The 23,119-nt window shown below is 40.7% G+C and overlaps 1 protein-coding gene and 1 pseudogene across 1 annotated transcript; one reads left to right on the top strand and one right to left on the bottom strand.

The window, feature by feature from the left end:
- Nucleotides 1-385: 385 nt before the first annotated feature.
- MEX3C (mex-3 RNA binding family member C) lies at nucleotides 386-22,863 on the bottom strand. Its single transcript, XM_066352743.1, has 2 exons — nucleotides 21,991-22,863; nucleotides 386-2,955 (listed from the first exon to the last, which is right to left on the bottom strand). Exons 1-2 carry the CDS (start codon nucleotides 22,715-22,717, stop codon nucleotides 1,733-1,735), a joined length of 1,950 nt encoding a protein of 649 aa, XP_066208840.1. The 5' UTR covers nucleotides 22,718-22,863; the 3' UTR covers nucleotides 386-1,732.
- On the top strand, nucleotides 6,615-6,713 carry LOC136383621 (U6 spliceosomal RNA; annotated as a pseudogene).
- Nucleotides 22,864-23,119: the final 256 nt, after the last annotated feature.

The following is a 23,119-nucleotide window of genomic DNA, read 5'->3' as shown; positions in this document are numbered from 1 at the left end:
ACTCTTATAATTCTCTTTACAGCAAATATATAATATCAGTGCTTTGGCCATCTTAAGTTAAAGGCCCTTTATCATAAAATATATGGTTTTAAACTTTACTCAAATTGAATTTATAATCCCTATGACTTCCCTACATATACATAACAAAAGAGTGTAGTAAAATTAGCAAATACTAAACTATATTGATAATTTATCATTCTTAGTTTGTGGTTTTAGAAACAGTACACGCACCTAATATATATGTCGATTCCTTGGCTTATTAGTTGCAGTGTACAATGCAACAAAATACAAAATACATGCTTGGTGAACATTCGTTCATATCTACAAGACGGCCGCTATAGATTAGGTTTCAATACTGACATTTAACTATCCTACAAGCAATTAGCATTACATTATAATATGCCATCAAGGCAATTTTTTTATACTGAAAAAAATCAAAATAAAAACCGTTATCTGTAAACTTTTATACGAAATGTAACTCTTCAAGTGGAAATAAAAAATAAAATTTGTCTATTTACTATTCAATACACATAGGATTTCAATTTTTGTTATACTGAGAAAAAAAAGCTCTTTTGTGTTGGGAAAATAACGCTTCAAAAAATAATTAGTAGAAAAACCCACCAGAATAATGTTTTGTCCTTTCAATGCCAGCATAGATTTGGGAACATACTGAGGATGAAGTCATAGACATCCACAGGTGAAATGTAAAAGTGTATCTTAAAGAAATCTTTCCTTGTGATTGGAAATAGTTTTGAAATGAAGTAAACTGATTGGAGGTTGTCACAGCTGCTTTTGTGAATTATGCTCAGGGCATTATTATCCCTCTCCCCCCTTCCCTAAATTACTAAAAAATAAAAATATATTTATAATGTGCAAGACAAATATGGATTGAACATAAACTGTTTCACATTTTGATCTAGTCTAAAAATTAATCAATAGCTTGATCAGACTAATGAATGGAATGTTTGCATCCTCAATTATTAGCCAAAATAGGTGAATCCCAAAGCCCTTCCCCAAACGGGAAAATCCAGGTGGCCATTTCCATATTCACCGAGGGAAGCAATGGGTCGGAATTCACAATCGACACAATTGCATTTCTGATCCACTGATCATACCAGCCGGGCGAGATGAAGGTCAATGTAGCAGTTTTTTGTCCCAAATTAAAACCAGTGATTGAGTAAACTGCCATCAGCCCTATTATTACCAGTAAGTAATTCACAATGCATTAAAAAGGTACTTGCAGTCCTGCAGAATTAGGCATAAGTTGTAAAATAAAAAACAAACCTGTTTTGTCAAAACTGGCAGTGTAAAGAAGGCAGCCCTGGAAGTGTCTGAGTCATCTGTAATGCCAAGTACCCTCTATAAACTCTTAATGTGGTTAGGCTTTGGGACCCATTGTTTTGAAATCTTAGACGTATACACTTCTCATAGGCTCACACAACCTATGATGATCTTCACTCAAACGAGTTGAACTTCAGCTCCAGCAATTCTTATACAAGCTATGTCTCTGGGTCTACAGGATAATATTAATAATTCAAACTAATAGACAAGAGACCACTTAGGTTTAGTGTTACCATAGCAGCCTTTTATAAGTTTACTAACAACTTTAGCCTAATCCCAATAAAGCCTGATAACAGTCATAAGAATTCATTAGGAAGTTTACTGGGGTACCTTTATACCCATGCCTTTACGAGTCCATATAGAGATATAGTATTTATGTATATATATATAGTTAAGAGTGAATTTGGATTGCCTGAGTAACAGCTGTCTGGCAAACTGGACATGATGGCGTTCTCTTTTCACAGATCTTATTGGCACATTCCATGCAGAAGAGGTTGTGGCCACATGGAACTAGGGCAGCAATAACTTCATTTTCAAAGCAAATCACACAGTCGTGCTTTCTTCTTGATTCTGGAGGTGAACTAGAGGTGGAACCACCATTGGAAGAGGAGTAACTATTGGTACCATTAGAAAAAGCAGGGATGTATACTGGAAGGCCAACATGGTTGCCTGTACTTGGTGGGTCACTCCTAACCCTCCGAGCAAGTGGGTGTTCAATGCTCTCAGGAAATGTAGGAGACAGGCGAGGAGTGGATGGCTGACTTCCTCTACGCTGAGTCTTCATGTTACCAGAAGGATCACTCCCAAAGCCAGAGAGTGGGTTAACTGGTTCAAATGGGGTCCAGATAGTTTGTGCAGATGTTGGTAAAGAATCAAAGGCAGGAGAATCAACTGCAAGATCTTCTGAGCCTACAGATGGTAGTGTATCTCCAAACCAAAAGTTCCCTGTGCTAAACGGGCTTGTTGGGCTAAAGTCCGCCAGCCTATTGCTTCCAAAGTAGGAATCTGTGGAACCACTTCCCAGAGAACTGGAACTATCATTTCGATAATTGGATATCATTCTTGCACGGCTAGGAGGAACTGGGTTGGAGGAGAGCCACGCAGAGCTAAGAGTGCCACTTTCAAAGCTCACATCGGTACCGTTGTAATGGAAATCATTCTCTTCATTGAGCTCAATATAGTTTCCTGTACGCATGGCAATATGCATTTCGATTTCTTCTCGTGCTCGGTCAACATTCTCGGGCATCCCTGTCACTTCAAAGACAGGCTCCTTATCTCTGCTCGGAGTTACTATGTATGTGTGGGTCTGCTGCTGAATTCTTTTAATAGTTGCTCCTTTGGGTCCAACTACTAATCCTACTACACGATATGGGACCCTAACTTGAACGGTGGTTTGGCCGGGCAGATTTGGACTTGACAACCCTCCCAGGGCAGGGCCATTTTTGTTTCGAGATGCACGAATCATGGAGAAGTGCTCTGCAGCTGAGAGGATTTCTCTTTTGGCCATGGCAACATCTTCTTTCCGTCCAGTGACAACAAAAATGGGCTCTTCACCACGAACAGGTGTCTTGATATACGTGTTTGTCTTGGCTCTCAGTGCTTTAATTTTACAACCTGTTAGAAAGAAAATATGTCATAAGAATCAACATCTACTTCAACAATATGGATAAAGACAAATCACCGAGTGTTCCTTGCAAGCTAAACATCTGCTTCTGGGCAGCTGGAGTACTCTTATCTAGGCAAGCTATACCATGAGTGGTCTGAACACCAGAACTCTAGTAGTTTACTACCCTGCAGGGCGTTGGTGCAAAGAAAAAACCCCAAAGTACATGATACATTTAATATCGATTGTCTCATTTAATTTACACAATAACCTTAAGAATTAGACTATTATACTCCTTTTTCTGTGAAGAAAAATAAAGTGCAGAAAAATTGTATAACTTGTCCAAGTTCACAGTTAATTATAGTAAGTGGCGGAGCCAGATTTAAACCTACTCTGATTTGAAAATCTACCATCTTTTTGTTAGTCCAAGAACCTCAAATTTCACACAACTATACCATATAACAAATGTTCTTTAACTTCCACTCAATTGTCTTAACATTCTCTTTCCTCTTTAAATCTCAATTGACAATAGTAATAAAGTGCTCATGGCTAGTAGGCCATATCACTTTTGCTCCCATCAGTTCACTTTTAAGCTTACGAAGAACCAGTTGTTGTTTATCTGCATCTGTTTATGTTAATTGTATTTATAAATTAGCTATATGACCTATTACTCAAACCAGTGAAATATGAATAAAGACACTAAATTTGTATGAAAGTTGGTTATTTTTGAAAATTCCAACAAAAATGAGTAACTTAACTCTTTGAGTAGTATTAATGTACGTCCTCACTCAAAGGGTTAACAAAAAACTCACTACCCAAATGTTAAAGATCATAAAAAAAAGTGCCAGTTGACTATGTATGGGCGAGACAACTATAAAAGCCTGGGGTAAAATGTGTAACAGAATGACTTTGCACTCACTGTAAAATTCTTGCTAAATTCAAAAGAAACAAGGGAAACTTTATGGAATATGGGCACTGGATATGGTTTTATTAAAGAAAGACAACTCTGATTGGTAGACTCATCCTCAAAAGCTGACCTCAAATCCAATAAGTAAAAATACAAAATCTAAGGCAATATGCAAAACTACACATGATTCTTTAATCCAGGGGTCCCCAAACTTTTTACACAGGGGGCCAGTTCACTGTCCCTCAGACTGTTGGAGGGCCGGACTATAAAAAAAACTATGAACAAATCCCTTTGCACACTGCACATATCTTATTTTAAAGTAAAAAAACCAAAACCAAAAACAGGAACAAATACAATATTTAAAATAAAGAACAAGTAAATTTAAATCAACAAGCTGACCAGTATTTCAATGGGAACTATGGGCCTGCTTTTGGCTAATGAGATGGTCAATATCCGGCTCCATATTTGTCACTGCTAGCCGTAACAAGTGATATGTACTCCTCTCACTGACCACCAATGAAAGAGGTGCCCCTTCCAGAAGTGCAGCGGGGGCCGGATAAATGGCCTCAGGGGGCCGCATGTGGCCCACGGGCCGTAGTTTGGGGACCCCTGCTTTAATTGGTTTTTTAGAGTAATCACCCATACCAATGCCGTAACTTAAAATGTCAACTATACCAAAGATCTTAACATGAAGCTTACCAGAACAGATTTACTCTTATTAATATATCATGTTATTCCTAGTTCCTAAAAATAAAGAAGGTGCTGTTGAAGATACTCATCACAATCCAGGCACATCCACCCCCTCCCTTTGCCCTAATATATTCATAATGTACTAAGTCTTTATATGTATCATTTCTAGCCTTCATATCTGCAACAGTCCCACTCCAATAGGTCTCTGTTGCCTCTAGTCTTGCCTCATGTCAATTTATTTTCTATGTTCACTTTAGTCAAACGATGCTTTCTCTGAATAAAGCAAAGATCACAGTCACAGCTTGCATAAACTGCTTTAATGGCTTCCTTTTACTTTACTACAGACATGGCACACAAGGCCCTTCTTTACCTGGTACTTGAGTACATCTCTTCCGTGACTAGAATGTTCCTCTCTTTTTGCCTCCTTACCTCCCAGTTCTGACTGTGAACTCCTACTAGACTTTCAGATTTTAGTCTAGATGCCTCATCCTCTAAGACTCAGTGGTTCTCAACATGTGGGTCGTGACCCCGGCGGGGGTCGAACAACCAAAACACAGGGGTCGCCTAAAGCCATCGGAAAATACATATTTCCGATGGCTTTAGCGGCTGAGAAGCCGCGCTACCGTCTGCACAGCGCTATTCAGGTAGAATGCACACCATTATGGACCTGCGTTCCAAACTGAATGCCTGCAGTCATGCGCAGATGTGATTGCATCATCCGTCCAGGGCCTAAGGGGCGGGGGAAGTGGGGGAGGGGGGGGGAACGCTCCACAGTCCATAGCAGCGTATTACGTGTGTCCCGCGCATGCTGACGTCATCAGTGGGCGGTGCAGCAAGCGAGGGAGGACAGAAGCCTAGGAGGCCGAGAGGCAAGAGGCGGAGAGCCTGCGAGACGGCCTGCTGGTGTAAAAAAGGTTAATAATGTAAAAACAGTACACACACCATACACACAATACTGTGTACGTGTAAGGTGCTTTGTGTGTAATAATTACACAGTACACAAAGCAGCTTACACTTACACAAAGCACCATACATTTACACAGTGTGAACTACATCGGTCTTACACTATAAGAGACCGTTATAAGATGTAGTTCACACTGTTCCCCAATGTATAATTATCTCCCATATCTCCCACTATTTTCCCATATTCTGAATGAGGAAACTGCTGAAATCAGCTGTTTCCGGCATTGAATCTGCCTCCTATTGATTTCATTGGGAGTGCGGTGGATTTTGTGGAAGAGAGTTCCCGAGAATCTCAGGTTACCACACAATCCCCCGCAGCCTCCTTTTGATTTCAATAAGAGGCGGAGAAATGACAGTTCCCGACACATTTCTTCCTCTCCTATTCAAGTCAATGGGAGGCTGCAGCAGATTCCGCTCAAATATAGAGCATGCTGCTTAATTTTTTCCACGCTAGAACTTTTCCTAGAGCAGAAAAATTCCAAAGGTGGAATCCGCCACCCCCAATAGACTGAAAGAGGCCTCACGGTGAGGAATCTGCTGTGCGGATTCTGCAGTGTAAAAGATCTGCTGTGTGGATTCTGCAGTGTAAAAGATCTGCCTCTTATAGAAGTCTATTGGGGGTGGCGGATTCCACCTTTGGAATTTTTCTGCTCTAGGAAAAGTTCTAGCGTGGAAAAAATTGTATTTGAGCAGAATCTGCTGCGGCCTCCCATTGACTTGAATAGGAAAGGAAGAAATGTGTTGGAACTGCATTTCTGCCGTACAGGGGATCTCTCTTCTGCGGAATCCACGGGTCTCCCATTGAAGTAAATGAGATGTGGATTCCACCGCAGAAACTGCTGCTTTATAGTGTGAAAGAGCCCTGAAAGATACCATGCTGTGCAGAAACTGCAGTGTATCCTATGATGTAGTTCACACTGTTCTATATAGAAAACTTGCCACTAATCTGGAAAAAACAGATTCATTAGTTAAGCAGCTATTTACGGAATGGTAGCCCCAATACACTAGGTAAGGAGGTCCATTAGTAATAAATATTTCTCAATATGTTGTTTTTGATTAATCACTATGTTTAAATTATGTTCGATTTGTAGCAATGAGAATACATAATGCGTGCTCGCTTCGGCAGCACATATACTAAAATTGGAACGATACAGAGAAGATTAGCATGGCCCCTGTGCAAGGAGAATACATAATGCATATCAGGTATTTATATTCCGAATCATAACTGTAGCAAAATTACAGTTATGAAGTAGCCACCAAAATTATTTTTTGTTCTGGGGTCACCGCAACATGAGGAACTGTATTGCGGGCTCACGGCATTAGAAAGGTTGAGAACCACTGCTCTAAGAGGCTTCTTCTCCCTTAGGACTGGTTTGTATGCCCTTCCTAAGCATTCCCAAAGCACTCACTGGTTTAACTGTAAGGATATGTCAATGGGGTGGCCATACAACATCTGTTGAAACAAAAATCACTGTTTTCTATGTAACAATACTGTGCCTTTCTATACATGCTACTTTGCAGCTAAGTATTTCTTGCTGGGCTTTTCAAGACTTCCATATTCTGTCCCCATCCTGCTAATCCAACCTTTTTGAAAGTGGTTGATTATGCTGACTTCAATCACAGCATATTCAACCTACCACTGAACCTTTAGATCTCAACCACTAATGAAGATCCTGTTCCTTTTTCCAATAAACTGTAGAATTATAAATGACTGCTTTCTCACTGCAGGATCCTAGGTATCTATCACGAAAACACTTTTCTTCAGGTTTATTCTAACCTGAAGGCCATATTCATTTGAAAAGACTATAGGAAGGAAAATTGCTAAAAGCAAAACTGCAAAAAGGCCCGTGTGTAGTACCTGGAGGAAGTTAAAAGAGCCAAGGGGAGGGGTAGTTTGGGAACTTTGAAGAAATTACTATGATGAGTCAAATATATGCTACTGTAAAATAAAGTGTTTATTACAAAGAGTGCTGATCCAAGTTTATATCTATAATGAGCTACTAGAAGATTAAACAGATAGTACACTGAGTACTGTAGAGGAAAACACTCTATCTGCTTTTGCTCCACAACAGAAAGTCAAAGGAAAGACCAGAACAATAAAACTCACACTTACTTATTTATACAGGCTGAATCTCCAGGAGACTCCCTCATTCAGCACAATAGGTGATGCTTAGGGCTAAGAATGGAAACCACTTTCCATTGGTCAGTATGTGACAAAGGGAGACGTGATTGGCCAAAGGATTGGCCCCTCTCCACCCTTACTAATCTTGACCGTCAGAAAGTTGAATTAAGAATCGTTTCTAAATAAATACTTCTCAGGGTATAATCAACTGTCAGTTGCATCTTAGTAGAATCCTTTTTATTTAATACCTATTATTTTCTCAGTTAAAAATATGCCTATAGGCACACATCTGGCCTATGGCTGCAGTTAATAAACAGGTGTTTGATATATGGCTCATCAGAAAGACAGAAGATAAACATTTTGAGCAGAAACTGCTTCTAAGATGGGGGAGTGAGACAAACCTTACTCTGCCCAAAAGGAGCATGTGCTTATTTAGGTTTTGCAGATCTGGGGAAAGTGGTAACAGGAAGATAGCAAAGCAACTCCTTTTAAGGTGGAGATAAAAAGCTTTTTGGAGCATTTTAGATCGAGTTTGTATTTGAAAATTCAAAGATACTAAAAAAACCATAAAAGAATATATAATCTCGTAACAGCACAAAATTCATAAACTATAATATAAAAGTACTGATAAATTAGACTGCACTTAAAAAAAAATTGCTGCATGGCAAAAGTCACCCGTAACAAGGTTAAAACATTAATTATTTACATCTCTCATCACAAACAAACATCAAAAACAGTGCTGGAAAGGAATGGGAGAAAGGCCCTCATCTTTAGCTGCTGAGAGTCTAAACTGCCCTAAGGCAGCTTGTGAGCTCTATCAAAATTACAATCGCAGGTATCCTTTTGCCCCTACAATTCCACTGGTAAAATTGATTCTAAAGAAATACTTGCATAGGTGCAAAAGGACCTCTGTATTACATTACTCACGGTTTGTATCAGTGTGAGGTTGATACAGCCTCAGAATGGGATACTATAATATAGAACTGGTTGACTTAGGGTAGAAAAAGACAATTTTCCATGTATACCATTTTTTAAAATAAACTTTGAGCCATACAAAAACATTAGTTTTACAAAGAGATACCATTAAATTAGAACAATTTAAAAATTGGCTGGTAGCTCTGTCGGTTAGAGCATTATCCTGATTCACCAAGGTTAAGGGGTTAGATCCCTGGTCACGGCACATACAAGAATCAACCAATGAATGCATAAATAAATGGAGCAATAAATCAATGTCTCTTCTCCCCCTTCTTCTAAAAACCAATCAATAAAAATAAACAAAAAACTTAAATATAAAGACTTTTTTAAAATTAGAGTTAACATATCAGTAAGACTTTTGGCTAGTACTGAGATTATTCTGAATTGTATAAACAGCAGGGTAACCAATTTAATATCCTCAAAAGTGAACCTGGCTTTTTAATTCTAAGATGTAAGGACCAACAACTATTTTCTTACACCACAGATAAAAAACCCAAACATATGACAAGCTGTATACCAACCTGTGTATAGGTTAAGAACTAGAATAGAATCACTTTTCAGAGTTGTAATTTTATTTTGATTTGAAAATAAATTCCTAAATAAAAAGTGTCCAATTTACCTCCCCGGAGTAGGAAGAACCCATCTCTTTTCTCTATCATTGTGGCGAGGGCTGCGTTTTACCTTCAAACCCTTAACTGCAGCCAGAATTGTGGTCCTGACACTTCAGCAGTGAGGAGGGAAAGGCCCTCTGTGGCTGGGAGAGGAGTTGAAAGAATTGAAAGGATGGTATCCTCAGTGTTTCTCAAATCACCACAGTGGGTTTGCAATATCAATATAATGGGTTCTAATTGGCATAAAAACAAACACCAAGAATATTATATGTTACAAATGTTTCAGTAAAGTATGTGTACAATGGGCTTCAATGTTAAATGTTCTTTTGCTTAGGCGGTAGGGTCAGTCAGAGCAGATCATCTTTAAGGCCACCTTTTAATCCCATTAAGCATGTAGAATGATGTACTTATAACCAAAGAACCAGATGTAGAATTATAGCCTGCAATGCAGATGTAATCACAGTCCAAATCAATTCACCTTAAAATAGGAAGATTATCCAGATTATCTGGGTGGGCCTGACCTAACCCTGAGTCCTTTAAGGTTTTCTCCAGCTGGTCTCAGTACTCATAGAGATGTGCTCTGGCTAACCCAGAAGAAAGCAAACAATCCATGCTGTGAACTGCCTCATGGCAAGGGACTGCAGGTGGCCACTACGATCTGCGAGCCAGAAGGAAAACGGAGGTCTTAATCAAGAAATCTTTTCCTGTTCTTTAGTTTTGCTTATTACCTGCTGTAGTTAGTGGTTTCAGCACCACATATTTTTTATTTCATAGTCCTGTAGGTTAGAAGTCTGACATGGGGCTCAACAAGGCTAAAAATCAAGGTACTGGCAGGATTTAGCTCCCTACAGTTACAGGGCTGAGCTCCCCACTTCCTTGCTGGCTGTCAGTGGAGGGCCATTCCCAGCTTTGAGAGGCCACCCCACACTCCTTGGCTTATGGACTCCTTCCATCTTCAGAGCCAGCAACAGAGGATGAACCTTCTCATGCTTCAAATCTCACCCCTTCTCACACCTCTGACCCAGTTTCTGCTTTTGAAGACTCATGTAATTATACTGGGCCCACACAGATGATCTCAGTCTCCCCATCTCAAGGTCCATACTCCACATCCATATTAGCATGTTGGCATTTTTGGAGAAAGGGATTTATTCTGCTTTCTGCATTACCATTTTCCTATCCTCCAATTATTTTCCATTTCTTCCAAGTCCCTGGCTTTTGAACCAAGGTACAAATTTAAACCCTAAACCAGGGTAGTGGCTATACATGGGGATGGGGGGTGTCAGGGAAAGTTTGGGGATCATAGGCATTGGAATAGGGTGATGACATTCAGTAAAAATTCAATATATAGGTAGAAAAGAAATACATGTCACTGCGTTGACAAAAATAATGAATTTATGTCGAGATGCAAGTAAAAATTTGGTAGGAGATGCACAAGTAAATACAAACTGGCTTCCACTTGTCCTACGGGCTTTGTCTAGGAGCTCCTAGTTAAACCACTCCGTCTCCAGGCCAAGAAACATTTACCAAATTACGAGACAATGGATCAGCCTAATGCATAGACTTACCCATTCAAATATTAAATTCCCTAAATAGGTGCAGGTGCTAATTTGAAGTGATAAGCTCATAAATCAGGAGAAAAAACAGTCATGTAAGCAACACTGATATAATTGCTTTAATGAAAATAGACATACAGTGGGAGCAGAGAAAGGGAGATGACTTTATTGCTTACAGTAAATGAAAGAAGACTACAAAGGCAACTGAACTTAGGCTTGAAGAAAGGTGGGAAGGAGCAGAGGAAACTTCAAGTGCCAAAGCAGGGAATCAAAAATATGAGACGGCAGCCAGGAACCCACACCTGGCTGGTATTGTGGGAGCTTCAAGTGACTGGAGGGGAGAAAGCTCCATGGGGACTGACATCTTCAATGCCAGGCAAGGGTTAAACTCTATCTTGTAGGTGCAAAGAATTAATTTTTTTAAAGAAAGAAGCCTCAAGTGTTATGTGAAATGTTGCTGATTTTTGACAAAGATGATTTTGTTTTTCAGAAATTAAGTTCACTGTACTTTCCACTCATCATTTCATGGTTTGTGATATATTAGAATTAATAAAGGGGAGGTCATATTACTTAATTATTTTATATAAAATAATGTCTCTTACTTCCTAGAAGAATCTAGACAAACTACCCAAAAGCTCCTTTAACTTAACTTTATAAGGGACTCAATTTCAGTGTATCTCCCAAATAGTGTTTCTTTTGTATTCAACTTAACCCAATATTTAAATAAATTATTTAGATTAGCAATGCAATATATTCCATTCCTAAATCACAATATAGAAATAATAGCTTTTCTCTCTAGGGTTCAAGTAGCTCTTTTAGTCAAAATTTTCTGAAATTTTAAAAAGAACACCGTCTCACTTTAGGTATAACTATGAAAGTACTTCAAACAACTTCATTTATGTGATTTTAGTTTTGCTTATGACCAGTATTCATACAGACATCTTATACCTTCAGTCAATTAGCATCTACTGCTGTTAAAACAAAAGCTCTGAACAACTTCAGGTTGACCGGCTCCTTAGGCAAAGGGTTAGAGATAAAGCAAGAGGGAAGAAAATCCTAGTTACCACAATATGGAATTTAACACAATAAAATGGTGCCCTGCTGGATAGCACAGTTGACTACAGAGCATTGTCTTGATACAGAAAGATTGCCGGTTTGATCCCTGGTCAGGCAGGGCACAGACCAAAACAGGTTAATGTTTCTCTCCCTACCCCCGCCTCATCCCTCTAAAATCATCAATAATTTTTTTAAAATAATAAAATGCTAAGTTTCTAATCCAACCATTCAATTCAATAAAACAAACAGGAAGTGACTTATTTTGTTTGAGGTCTTTTGACATTAAAGATGCAAACATGACTAAGATTCAGTTCTGCCCTCACTGACATTTAACAACTTCAAGCACCAAAAGGGTTTGGTGTTGACACATGTGTTCATACACAGATATTGATCTGTCATTTTCTTTTTTTTTTTTTTATTGTTAGTAGGTGATGTCAAAACCTTCCATATCCTTGCCGACTTTATGTCTGCTTGTTCTACCACTTACTGAAGATAGGAGTGTTGAATTTGAAAACTCCAATTCTTTGTGTGTGTGTGGCAGAGACAGAGACAGTCAGAGAGAGGGACACATAGGGACTGACAGACAGGAAGGGAGACAGATGAGAAACATCAATTCTTCGTTGTGGCTCCTTAGTTGTCCATTGATTGATTCTCATATGTGCCTTGAAGGGGGGGAAGGCCCTACAGCAGACCAAGTGACCCCTTGCTCAAGCCAGTGACCTTGGGCTCAAGATGGTGAGCTCAGGGTCTTGAACCTGGTGGGTCTTCCACATCCCAGTCCGACGCGCTATCCACTGCGCCACTGCCTGGTCAGGCTGAATTAGCCTGCGACTGTGGGAAAGTTAGTATTGCTATAGATCTGTTTCCTTATTTGTGCAGTGGAAATTAAGAATAGACCCAATGAGATGATGCACTGCCTGACACCGTTTGCTGTTATTAAAAAAAATAAATAAAATGAATCAATTTTCTATAGGAAGTTAAAAACATTTAAAGACTGAATATCCTGAAGATAAAACTTATTTATATTGAAAGATATTAAAAACTATGAAATTGGGAGGAGATATGTTGAAGTCAATTAACTGGTAATTTGAAACCTGGTACTTTTGCATGACTTTAGAAAGTCTTTGTGGACAAAAATAACAAGAGATAATCTAGTTTAATCTCATTTTATAGATAGAGGAAACTGAAGCTCAGAATTGCCTCAAGTTATAAACCAATGAGTCCTATAAATTCGCCCTTCTCTCAGTGGTGCACTTACTTATTAGCTCAGTGGTCCCCAACCTCTTTGGGCCATGGACCGGTTTAATGTCAGAAAATATTTTCACAGACCGACCTTTAGGGTGGGATGGATAAATGTATCACGTGACCAAGACAAGCGTCAAGAGTGAGACTTGGATGTAACAGAGGGAATCTGGTCATTTAAAAAAAATAAAATATTGTTCAGACTTAAATATAAATAAAACGGAAATAATGTAAGTTATTTATTCTTTCTCTGCGGACCGGTACCAAATGGCCCATGGACCAGTACCGGTCCGCGGCCCGGGGGTTGGGGACCACTGTCCTAGATGATTTAGGGTGGAGAACTCTCTGCATGTACAGGTCTTTTTAAAAATATAAGTTAAACTAAACCTAAAATTCCCCTTTTATTTTACCTCTTTAGTTTGGACAAGAGTATCAACATACTTAATTTAAAAAGGGCTCATATTTTGCTTTTCTCTAAAGCTGCAACACCCAGAGAAGGGTATAAATTAGAGATGCAAAGCAGAACAATTTTCCTAGCTGGGGAGCTTTAAATGAGGTTATTCCCAGCACAGGATGTTAACAGAAACCGTAGAAGTACCTGTTCAGGTACCATAGAATGAAATCAGATTAAAAGTCATTCTCTTCCAGACTAGTTTAGTTCTTCCCATTTACATTTCTAAAGCTCTGATTTAAAATCAATTTGAAGACACTGTAAATTTAAAAAATATATAATGTAGATTGTTTAATGGTATATCCTGAGAAAAATTTACTAGAATGACAATTTTTGGTTTCAACTAGAATCTGGCTCAGAGCACAAATCCAGTAGAAAAATAAATTATACAATTTATCTTATACCATATTAATCTACTATTTCTATACTTTTAATTGTACAGTAATTTTGTACTAACATCTTTTCAAACTTGATCCTCACAACAAATTGGGGGTGATAGAGGGGCCAGGGAAAGCAAGCAGATGGAACAAATCCTTTTTCTACAGAAAAACTGAGGCTCAAAGAAGTTAAATGATTTGTTCAAGGTCATAGGCAACAAATGGTGAAACCAGGTCTCCATCAAGTTTTCTAGCTCCAGTTCAATGTCGTCTTTAGTACACTAATGTACTGGTGGAAAGGCAGAAACACGCCAAAGGGAAGGGGAGAATGGTACAGAAAGCGGGGCAGCAAGAAGGTCAGTCCAAAGTACAAACATTTTTACACTGGTAACCTTTTGGGGAGATATTCTAATTGTTAACAACTATTTCCTTCCCACTCTCCTCTAACCATGCTTAATACTAACCACTTTATGCTGATCTTCAACTACACCTGCAGTTTTCATTAAAGAATTTTATTATTTTAAGGCCTAATCTTATTATTCCATTATATAACTTTGCTTATGGTCAAATCAGGCTTCCCTGCATACAATGAATTGTAGTTTTTGCTTACTGAACAAAGACAACTAACCATGCCCACATGAATTATTCTTAAATCCCAAACACTGGCATGAAAGAAAGAGATGCTACAGTTATAGTGTGTGAATTATAATTCTCCAAATCAGTTATGAAATAAAGGCTTGAACTTGAATGCTACTGAAACAGCATCAGGTTGTGCATAATTCAATTTTGTAGTTGGGTCTGGTAATAACATTAGAAAATTATTATAAAGGCTTAATTAAGCCTTTATATGAGATTTAATTTTTATAAATGTCCATATGGTACCTAGTGGTAGCATGAAAAAAAGGTAAGAGTAACCCACAAATTATGATATATATAAACCACTTGGGAAGCATTATGATACAGTATAATAAAACCATAACTTTTAGGCTCACCTAAGATCAATGGGGTTCTAAAATTGATTATCCATAATGTATTTAGAATTTCCTAAAGGAGTTTTTAAACTGAAAAGTTTTAAAAGTTTCCTATTTAGCTTCTTATGAACATTATCTGTTTTTTTTCATTTTGAGTTTAATTTTAAATTACAAATTCTATACGGCATACATTACATTTTTAAAAATCCTGTAACACTCCCATAGATTAAAAAATAATAGTGTGGCCTGACCAGGCGGTGGCGCAGTGGATGGAGCATCGAACTGGGATGCGGAGGACCCAGGTTAGAGACCCCCGAGGTCACCAGCAGCGAGGGCTCATCTGGCTTGAACAAAGAGCTCACCAGCTTGGACCCAAGGTCACTGGCTCGAGCAAGGGGTTATTCAGTCTGCTGAAGGCCCACGGTCAAGGCACATATGAGAAAGCAATCAATGAACAACTAAGGAGTCGCAACAAAAAACTGATGATTGATGCTTCTCATCTCTCTCCGTTCCTGTCTGTCTGTCCCTGTCTATCCCTCTCTCTGACTCTGTAAAAAAAAAAAAAATTAAAAAAAAAGTAGTGTGATAGTCATGGCTGTTCACTAATATTCTGGTAGACTCCTGAGGGCATGGATATAAATGCACTTTCTTGACCACTTGAAGTTAGATGTGGCCAGATGACTTACTTTGATTAATGAAATATAAACGGATTTGATACGTATTACTTCCGGGTCTGACATTTAAACACTTAGCATATGCTATGCTACTGTCTCTCATTTCCCTGGCACAGGGGGAGACCAGTCAACATTTGAGATGGTGGTTGCTTCACTGGCCTGTGTCCCTGAGTGACTAAAATGAGCAGAGCCCTGTGAATAAGTAATAACCTTTACTGTTTTAATATTGAGATGTTAAGGTTCTTTGTTATCACAGCATAATTTGGATAGAAATGCCATGTACCTAACAGGCGTTCAGACATAAGATGGTTCTAGTTCCATCACATGAGAAGAATAAAATGGATGAAACTGCTAAGCAAGCCAAAAAAAGTGAACATGATTAAACACAGTGGCTCAAATTAATTTCAGATTCAACTTAATAATAGTATGTGCTTATCACTTACAGTTTCATATATATCAATTTATTTGTGTATCATTCAGGGTCTCATGATTATACCCAGATGACGAGGAGGAATTTGAAGCCCAAGGAATTCAAGTGAGCTGTCCAAGATCACAAAGTGAGTTACTGTCATGGAGTAATCAGAATTTAGAAATTTTAATTTCTGATTTCTGGCTCTTTCCAAAATAACACAGCTAAGGAGAGACAGTTAAGGGCAATCTGTAGTAGTTTTCAATATGTATTTTTACGCTAACATACATTCTAAAACATTTTTGCATTCAGTTTAAGGCAAAGGTATTAAATTTTTTAATTTGTACAAATATCAAATACACAAAATATTAAGCACCATCCTATAACTAAATGCTACCTTTCTTTAAAACTTAAGATGTATTATATATACCTAGCCTGTGGTGGCACAGTAGAAAGAACATTTGACCTGGAACACGGAGGTCACTGGTTCAAAATCTTGGGCTTGTTTGGTTAAGGCACATACAACAAGCAAGCAATGAACAACTAAAGTGAAGCAACTGAATTGATACTTCTCGCTCCCCCTCCCTGTAAAATAATAAATTGTTAAAAAAACAACAACAAAAACTTTGTTGATGTAAAAAGAAGTACCTAGAATTCCAACTCATAAACATTAAAAAAAAATTTTTCTCAATCTCCTAACAGAGCAACAGTTCTCAAATACTTGACTTCCTGGATCATTTTTAGATTGTTGGTAACTGAGGGTAGAAAATACACCCTCCTCAATTTACCACTTTATTTTCCACTTCCTCCCCAGTGAATCAAAATAGTTCATTAGCTGAATAAGGCAGAAAGAAAAGGCATTATACTCCCCAACAATTTGCAATACAAAGATAATAACTGGACTTTTCCTAATGGTCCCAAAGCTAATACAATTTGCAGCTAAATTAAAATTTTAAAGCATAGAAAAGTTACAATACTTTTTTAAAGCTAGTGTGTATAGACAAAGTAACTTAACTATAAAATGACAGTGAATTTTTAATTAGACACACAGACCTAAATATTAGGACAACTCTGCCTTCTGAGTAGTAGAGATACCAAAATTGTATTAAGTTAATTTGGGTAGTGATATTTTAAGTTATACATACTACTATAGAAACATAGCATACCAACTCGTGATCAGGGCAGAAATTAGCCCAAAATACAATATTATTAACCTTCCAGAGGAGGATGCTTCAGCACTGCGGCAGCAACGTAAAGTAAGACCTTTATCTCTGATGTCAAACAAATGGGCCAAATGCAAGTGCCATCATCATTTGAGCAAGCTGCTTTCCAGAACTTCAGTTTCTACATCTGTAAAATGGGGGATAACTGCCTGACAGGTTTAAATGGCACCAGTAAAGCACTTAACATACTATCTGGCATAGAGAACACCAATAATCTCCCCATCTCCACAAAAGAAAGACACTGTGCTTTAGCATTATTCTGAAACTGTTTCTCCTCATGAAATGTGTATTTCTTCTTGACTATATGGCAAGACTAAGCCTTTTCTTTTTCTCCTGGACAAAACATGCATATATACCTTATTTCAGTTATGTTAAAACTTGGTTCTACTCTATGAAACTGGAGACAGAGTAGCTCAATAAAGAAAAACATCTCCAAAGGGTCAAGCTCAGTGATATCTACAGTAGGGTGTAAGAAAATCCACTGGCCCGCAGAAAAAAAACAGAACTCCAATTTCCATTTTTCACTTTACCCTTAAAATTTTTTTCTTTCATCTGACCAGGCAGTGGTGCAGTGGATAGAGTGTCTAACTGGGACACTGAGGACCCAGGTTTGAAACCTAGAGGTAGCCAGCTTAAGTGTGGGCTCACCAGCTTGAGTGTGGGATCACGGACATGACCTCTTGGTCGCTGGCTTGAGCAAGGGGTCACTAGCTTGGCTGGAGCCCATCCCTCCCAATCCTGTCAAGGCACATATGAGAAGAAAGCAATCAATGAAAAACTAAAGTGACACAACTATGAGTTGATGCTTCTCATCTCTCCTGTCCCCACCTGCCAACTCTTTCACTTAAAAAAATGGTTTCATAATGTATAATATATTAGCATACATATCATTCATACACACATACCCACACATTGGGAATACATGCTTAAATTCTTTGAAGGGTGAACAATTGAAAAAGCTGGACCTGGCTGGTTGGCTCAGCGGTAGAGCGTCAGCCTGGCGTGCGGGGGACCCGGGTTCGATTCCCGGTCAGGGCACATAGGAGAAGCGCCCATTTGCTTCTCCACCCCCCGCCCCTCCTTCCTCTCTCTCTCTCTTCCCCTCCCGCAGCCAAGGCTCCATTGGAGCAAAGTTGGCCCAGGCGCTGGGGATGGCTCCTTGGCCTCTGCCCCAGGCGCTAGAGTGGCTCTGGTCACGGCAGAGCGACGCCCCAGAGGGGCAGAGCGTTGCCCCTGGTGGGCGAGCTGGGTGGACCCTGGTCCCGGTCGGGCGCATGCGGGAGTCTGTCTGTCTCTCCCCGTTTCCAGCTTCAGAAAAATACAAAAAAAAAAAAAAAAAGCTGGAGATGGCTTTTCTATGAGGCTAGAAGACACACATACACCATCAATTAAAGTCACTAGTGAAAACAGTTGAGGACACTATTTTTAAAAAAACTTTTTATTGAATTTATTGGGGCGACATTGGTTAATACAATTATACAGGTTTCAGGTGCACAATTCTATAATACATCATCTGTGTATTGCATTGTGTGTTCACCAACCCCAAGTCAAGTGTCTCTAGAAGACACTATTTTCTTAAATAGTATTATAAAACCTTGGGTTATAAGTCTTTTGAAGCCACTGAATTTATGACACCAATATTTATTTATAATGTAGGTAAGAATGGATATACTGTTCTACTTTAATTCACTTTTTTAGTCTAACTGGATATGAATGTGCAAATCAGAATCAAGTCCACTGACTTAAACCTGTTAACCACTGTAAACGTGACTTGCAAATAATAATTTAAAAAAAATTTTAAATCTGTAAGGTTTACCTCCAATGTCTACATTCTAATAAGTTTTTGATTCTAATAAGCCTCTTTAGTTCCTGGTTGGTTTGAAAATGAAATATAAAGTTTAAAATATAAAGTTAATAAAATATAAAGTTTAGCTATTGTTGGTTTGAAAATGAAATATAAAGTTTAAAAACTGGGGCCAATTTACATTTGCAGACAACTATACCTCTACTGGGGAGTAAAAATATGAGGTCAACACTCTGTCAACTTTCATCACTATAAAAAGCAGTGATTTTGGTTTTTTTAAAGACACTGGAAGAGGCCATCTACATGAGTTGCTAGTCTATATGACTCAATTCCATTTGTCCTACTCTTAGCTTTAGAGCTGAAGTCATAAATGTCTCCATCTGTGACATAATTATTTCCAAAACCAATTAAGAGATGCCAAACAGAAAATTATGAATTCAGGTAACAAAATGGCAGGATAGATAATTCTTAATAATGAAAATTTGGTTCATCCAAGGGAAACAAATTAAATGGTTTTGCCCTGTTTATTCACTTGGGGGAGATTATCACTGGAAAAGGATGCAAACATTAGAAGTTGTCCAGTTCTCCTGCAGGAGTGGGACAGTACTTTACAGGTTTTATTATGGTGCTGCTGAGGCGTGGAGGGTGGCATAAGGGGTCAATGATCCACTAATTGAATGGTTCAGAACAGTAAAAGGGCAAGACTTTCTGCTCTTAAGATAAGATAGAGGATGATGACATACTTTTAACAGTACTGTGAATTCTGGGAAAATATTAAGTGCAAAAAGAATAGTCAGCAATTAGTCTCCATGTCCTAATATACAGATTCACATTTCCTTATTAACCAATAAGCAGAGCCCTACCTACAAAGAAAGACTAAAAACTTTATCTCATTTGCTGCAATTTAATAGTACAAAATAAAAACTGGGAATGAATTGTTTACTTTTAAGTAATAGATTTGTATGAAGATATCAGCTTGTGCAATTAAGGACCATTTTATAGTGATTTAAAGGGTCTAAAACAAAGAAGGAAAAGGTTTGTATTAAACCTAATATACAAACAATATCATTACAGTGTCCCTTAGTAAAACTGGCATGTAAACATTCTCCTTTGTTATCCTAAACTGTCCCCATAAGCACACTGTAACAATTTGTGCTTAGGAAGTGGCATCCTAGTATGACAATAAGGGGCCTTTGATACTCTGGCCTAAACACACACCTTCCTAGCCCTTTTCACTACTCCCCTTTACAGACAGATCCTAAGTATCAAAACAAAACAAAACAATACACACACAAAAAATGCAACTTGACAATCATATCTGGATATTATTCCTCCACACCTTTCCTTACATTGCTCCTCAGTCTTTCTTCTATCTCTGTTTTGTTCAAGTCCTGTCCACTCTCTAAGGCCTCCCAGGATTGACGTTTTCAGATGTATGACTTTTGTTGTCACACAACTACAGTCAGGGCCATTAACTACATACACATTAATTTAGTGCCACCCTACTGTTTATTATACTGTTTGCTCCTCAAAGGCAGCAACTTTGAATAATCAACCTTACATTTCCAACTGCCATAAACTCAATGCCTGGCAAAATACAGGTTTGATACATAGCAATTCCTTGATGTTCTTAATTGAATGGCCAGCTCATTTCAGATTCATAAATTGAGATGTTACAATTTTATCCTATGTGAGGTGAAATAGTTCTCTCCTGGATTAGTACTTTTAAGTATTGCAAAAACTCAAACAAGGCATGGGAAAGTTATTTACCAAACTACAGCAAAAACTCAGTTGAATGGCATCAACTTTAAACAGTGCCTTTAAACACCAACCATAGGGAGGTCTGAAATAAGCTACCTCCTCTACCAGATTTCAGATGGGTTTTTCTTATTAAAATCCTAGAGATAATGAGCCAACTCTGATATCTGAAACCACCACTTCAACAGACCTCTTATTTATGTGTACTTAGACCACTCGGGAAAGATGAGATCATTTCAGCAGCAGCGCCATCATTTATCTTTATTTGACCCCAACAATGCTCTCAACGTAACAGCAAAGAGATATGCCTCCAACCAGGCTAACTCAAACTGTAACAAGGCAGCTGCAGGTATATTTAATAAAGGGGATAAAGCTATACACTAGCACTGGACCTTGCCTAAAAATGTCGGATACAGAGGTACTTTGGGCATCCCCTTCCCCCACCTTCACAAATCTACTCCTGGAATCTGAGACATAGGTCCTTTGTCTGAACACTGTGGGAGGAGTCTGTCTGCAGTACTGGTGTGCTGGCAAGTGAGGAAGAGAATTTACTAAAAAACGTATAAATGCACCAAGTTCTTTAACTTAATTACCTTACTGGTCAATTTTTCTTGTACACTATAAAGTGTAGTAAAAGGTAGCCAGTGTGCCTTTTCGAGAGTTAAAATGCAGCAAAGGACTTCAGTAAGATCAACAGTGAGTTAGGCTGCACTTGAAAAGCTAAGTTTCTGAATAGCAGAGGGGCGAAGGGAGGGGGTTGAATCGAAACCCACCACTTGAACATCCCCTTCGCTCTCCAACGAACTCTTTCCACAAGCCTCCATTTCTGTCCATTTCTTCGTCTGAACAAGCTTTTTGTAAGGGAAGCTGAGCGCTTTTACTGTAAGACGGCCGGGGAGCAAACTTGCTATCGGAGCTTTTTGTATACAACACCAAATGCACAATCGACCCGACCTTTTACCACCTCCCCGAGGTCTCCGGTGCCACGCCAGGCCGGTGTTCCACGAATACCGCCCGAGTGCAGTGAACACCCCGGATTGGGCGCTTAGAGAAACTTAACACCTTTTATCGTGCAAAAGGAGCGGAACACCGCGGGTTCTCGAAAGGGGACCCATCTCCCGTCGTCGACCCCCGGCTCCTCCCAGACCCCTTCGCGGTGGACTTGGGGAACTGGCTTTTTCTGCCCCAAGCTGGTTTCCTCTGACTCTTCTCCACCCACGCCCGGGGGCCATGCCCAGCGAACCCCCTCCCCGCACTCACCCTGGCGACCGACAATCTCAGCGACATGCTCGGAGCTGGGCACCGGGACGCACTCGGTGGTGTTGACGCTCTTCCTCCGCAGCAGGGCCGCCTGCTCCCCGTTCAGGCCGGCCGCCGCCGCCCCGCAGCCGCCGGGGCCGTAGGCGTGGGACAGCATCGCCGCCATCATGCCCTGGGCATCGTCCCCTGCGTACAGCACCCCCGCCGCCGCGGCCGCAGCAGCCGCCTCCCGCGCATCGAAGCCGGCGGCGGGCAGCAGCACCGACCCCAGGGACCCGCCCGGGATCGGCTGGGTCTGGGAGGCGGCAGCCGCGGGCGGCGACAGCAGCAGCAGCGACGGCCGATCCTCCTCCTCCTCGCCCTCCTCCAGCTCCTCCTCCTCCAGCAGGTCTCCGTCCAGCTCCGTTTCCTCCCCCTCCTCGTCCTCCTCCAGCTCGGCCGTCTCGGGGGCCCCGGGCCGGCTGGGCGGAGTCCGCTCGTCCGGCGACAGTCCCGCCGCCCGCCTGGCCTGGCCCTGCGCCGCCGCGGCCCTCAGCGCCGGGGCGCCGGGCTCCGCCGGGCTGGGGTCGTCGAGGCCTAGCGCGGCCAGGTGCTCCCTCAGCAGGAGCCCGTCCCCCTCGAGTTCCGGGCCGCCCGCGGGCGGCGGCAGCGGCGGCGGCGGGGGCGGCTGCGGCAGGGGAGCCGGGGCCGCCGCCAGGGCCAGGGCCGCGGAGCTGCCGCTCGGCATCGCGGCGGCGCGCTGTCAATGGCGGCGGCGGCGGCTGGGTCAGGCGCGGCGGGCGGCAAGCCCCATGGCGGACAGGGCCCGGGCCCTCCTCAGCGCGCAAACACCTTGCCTCTGGGGAAGCGGCGGGGCTGGCGACCCGCGCGGAGGAGCGCCAGGGCCGCCGGAGGCCGGGGAGGGCGGGGTGGAGGGGCTGGGGAGGAAGGCAGAGGTAGGTAACTAGGTGGGTGGGTGGGGACGGCAACGGGGCGGGCTGCTGGAGGTGGTAGCGGCTCCCCTCTCAGGGTTTCTTTTGTTTCATGGCCCTAGCCAGCCCCCGGCGCGCGCGGCGGCGGCGGCGACGCCCCACGCCGCTCTCCGAAAGAAGCCGGCGGGCTCCGATTGGGCGCTTTTAATCTCTGGGAG

The sequence above is a fragment of the Saccopteryx leptura genome, chromosome 11 (assembly GCF_036850995.1).
Source record: "Saccopteryx leptura isolate mSacLep1 chromosome 11, mSacLep1_pri_phased_curated, whole genome shotgun sequence".
Taxonomy (NCBI): domain Eukaryota; kingdom Metazoa; phylum Chordata; class Mammalia; order Chiroptera; family Emballonuridae; genus Saccopteryx; species Saccopteryx leptura.
This window is presented reverse-complemented; position numbering and strand designations above follow the sequence as displayed.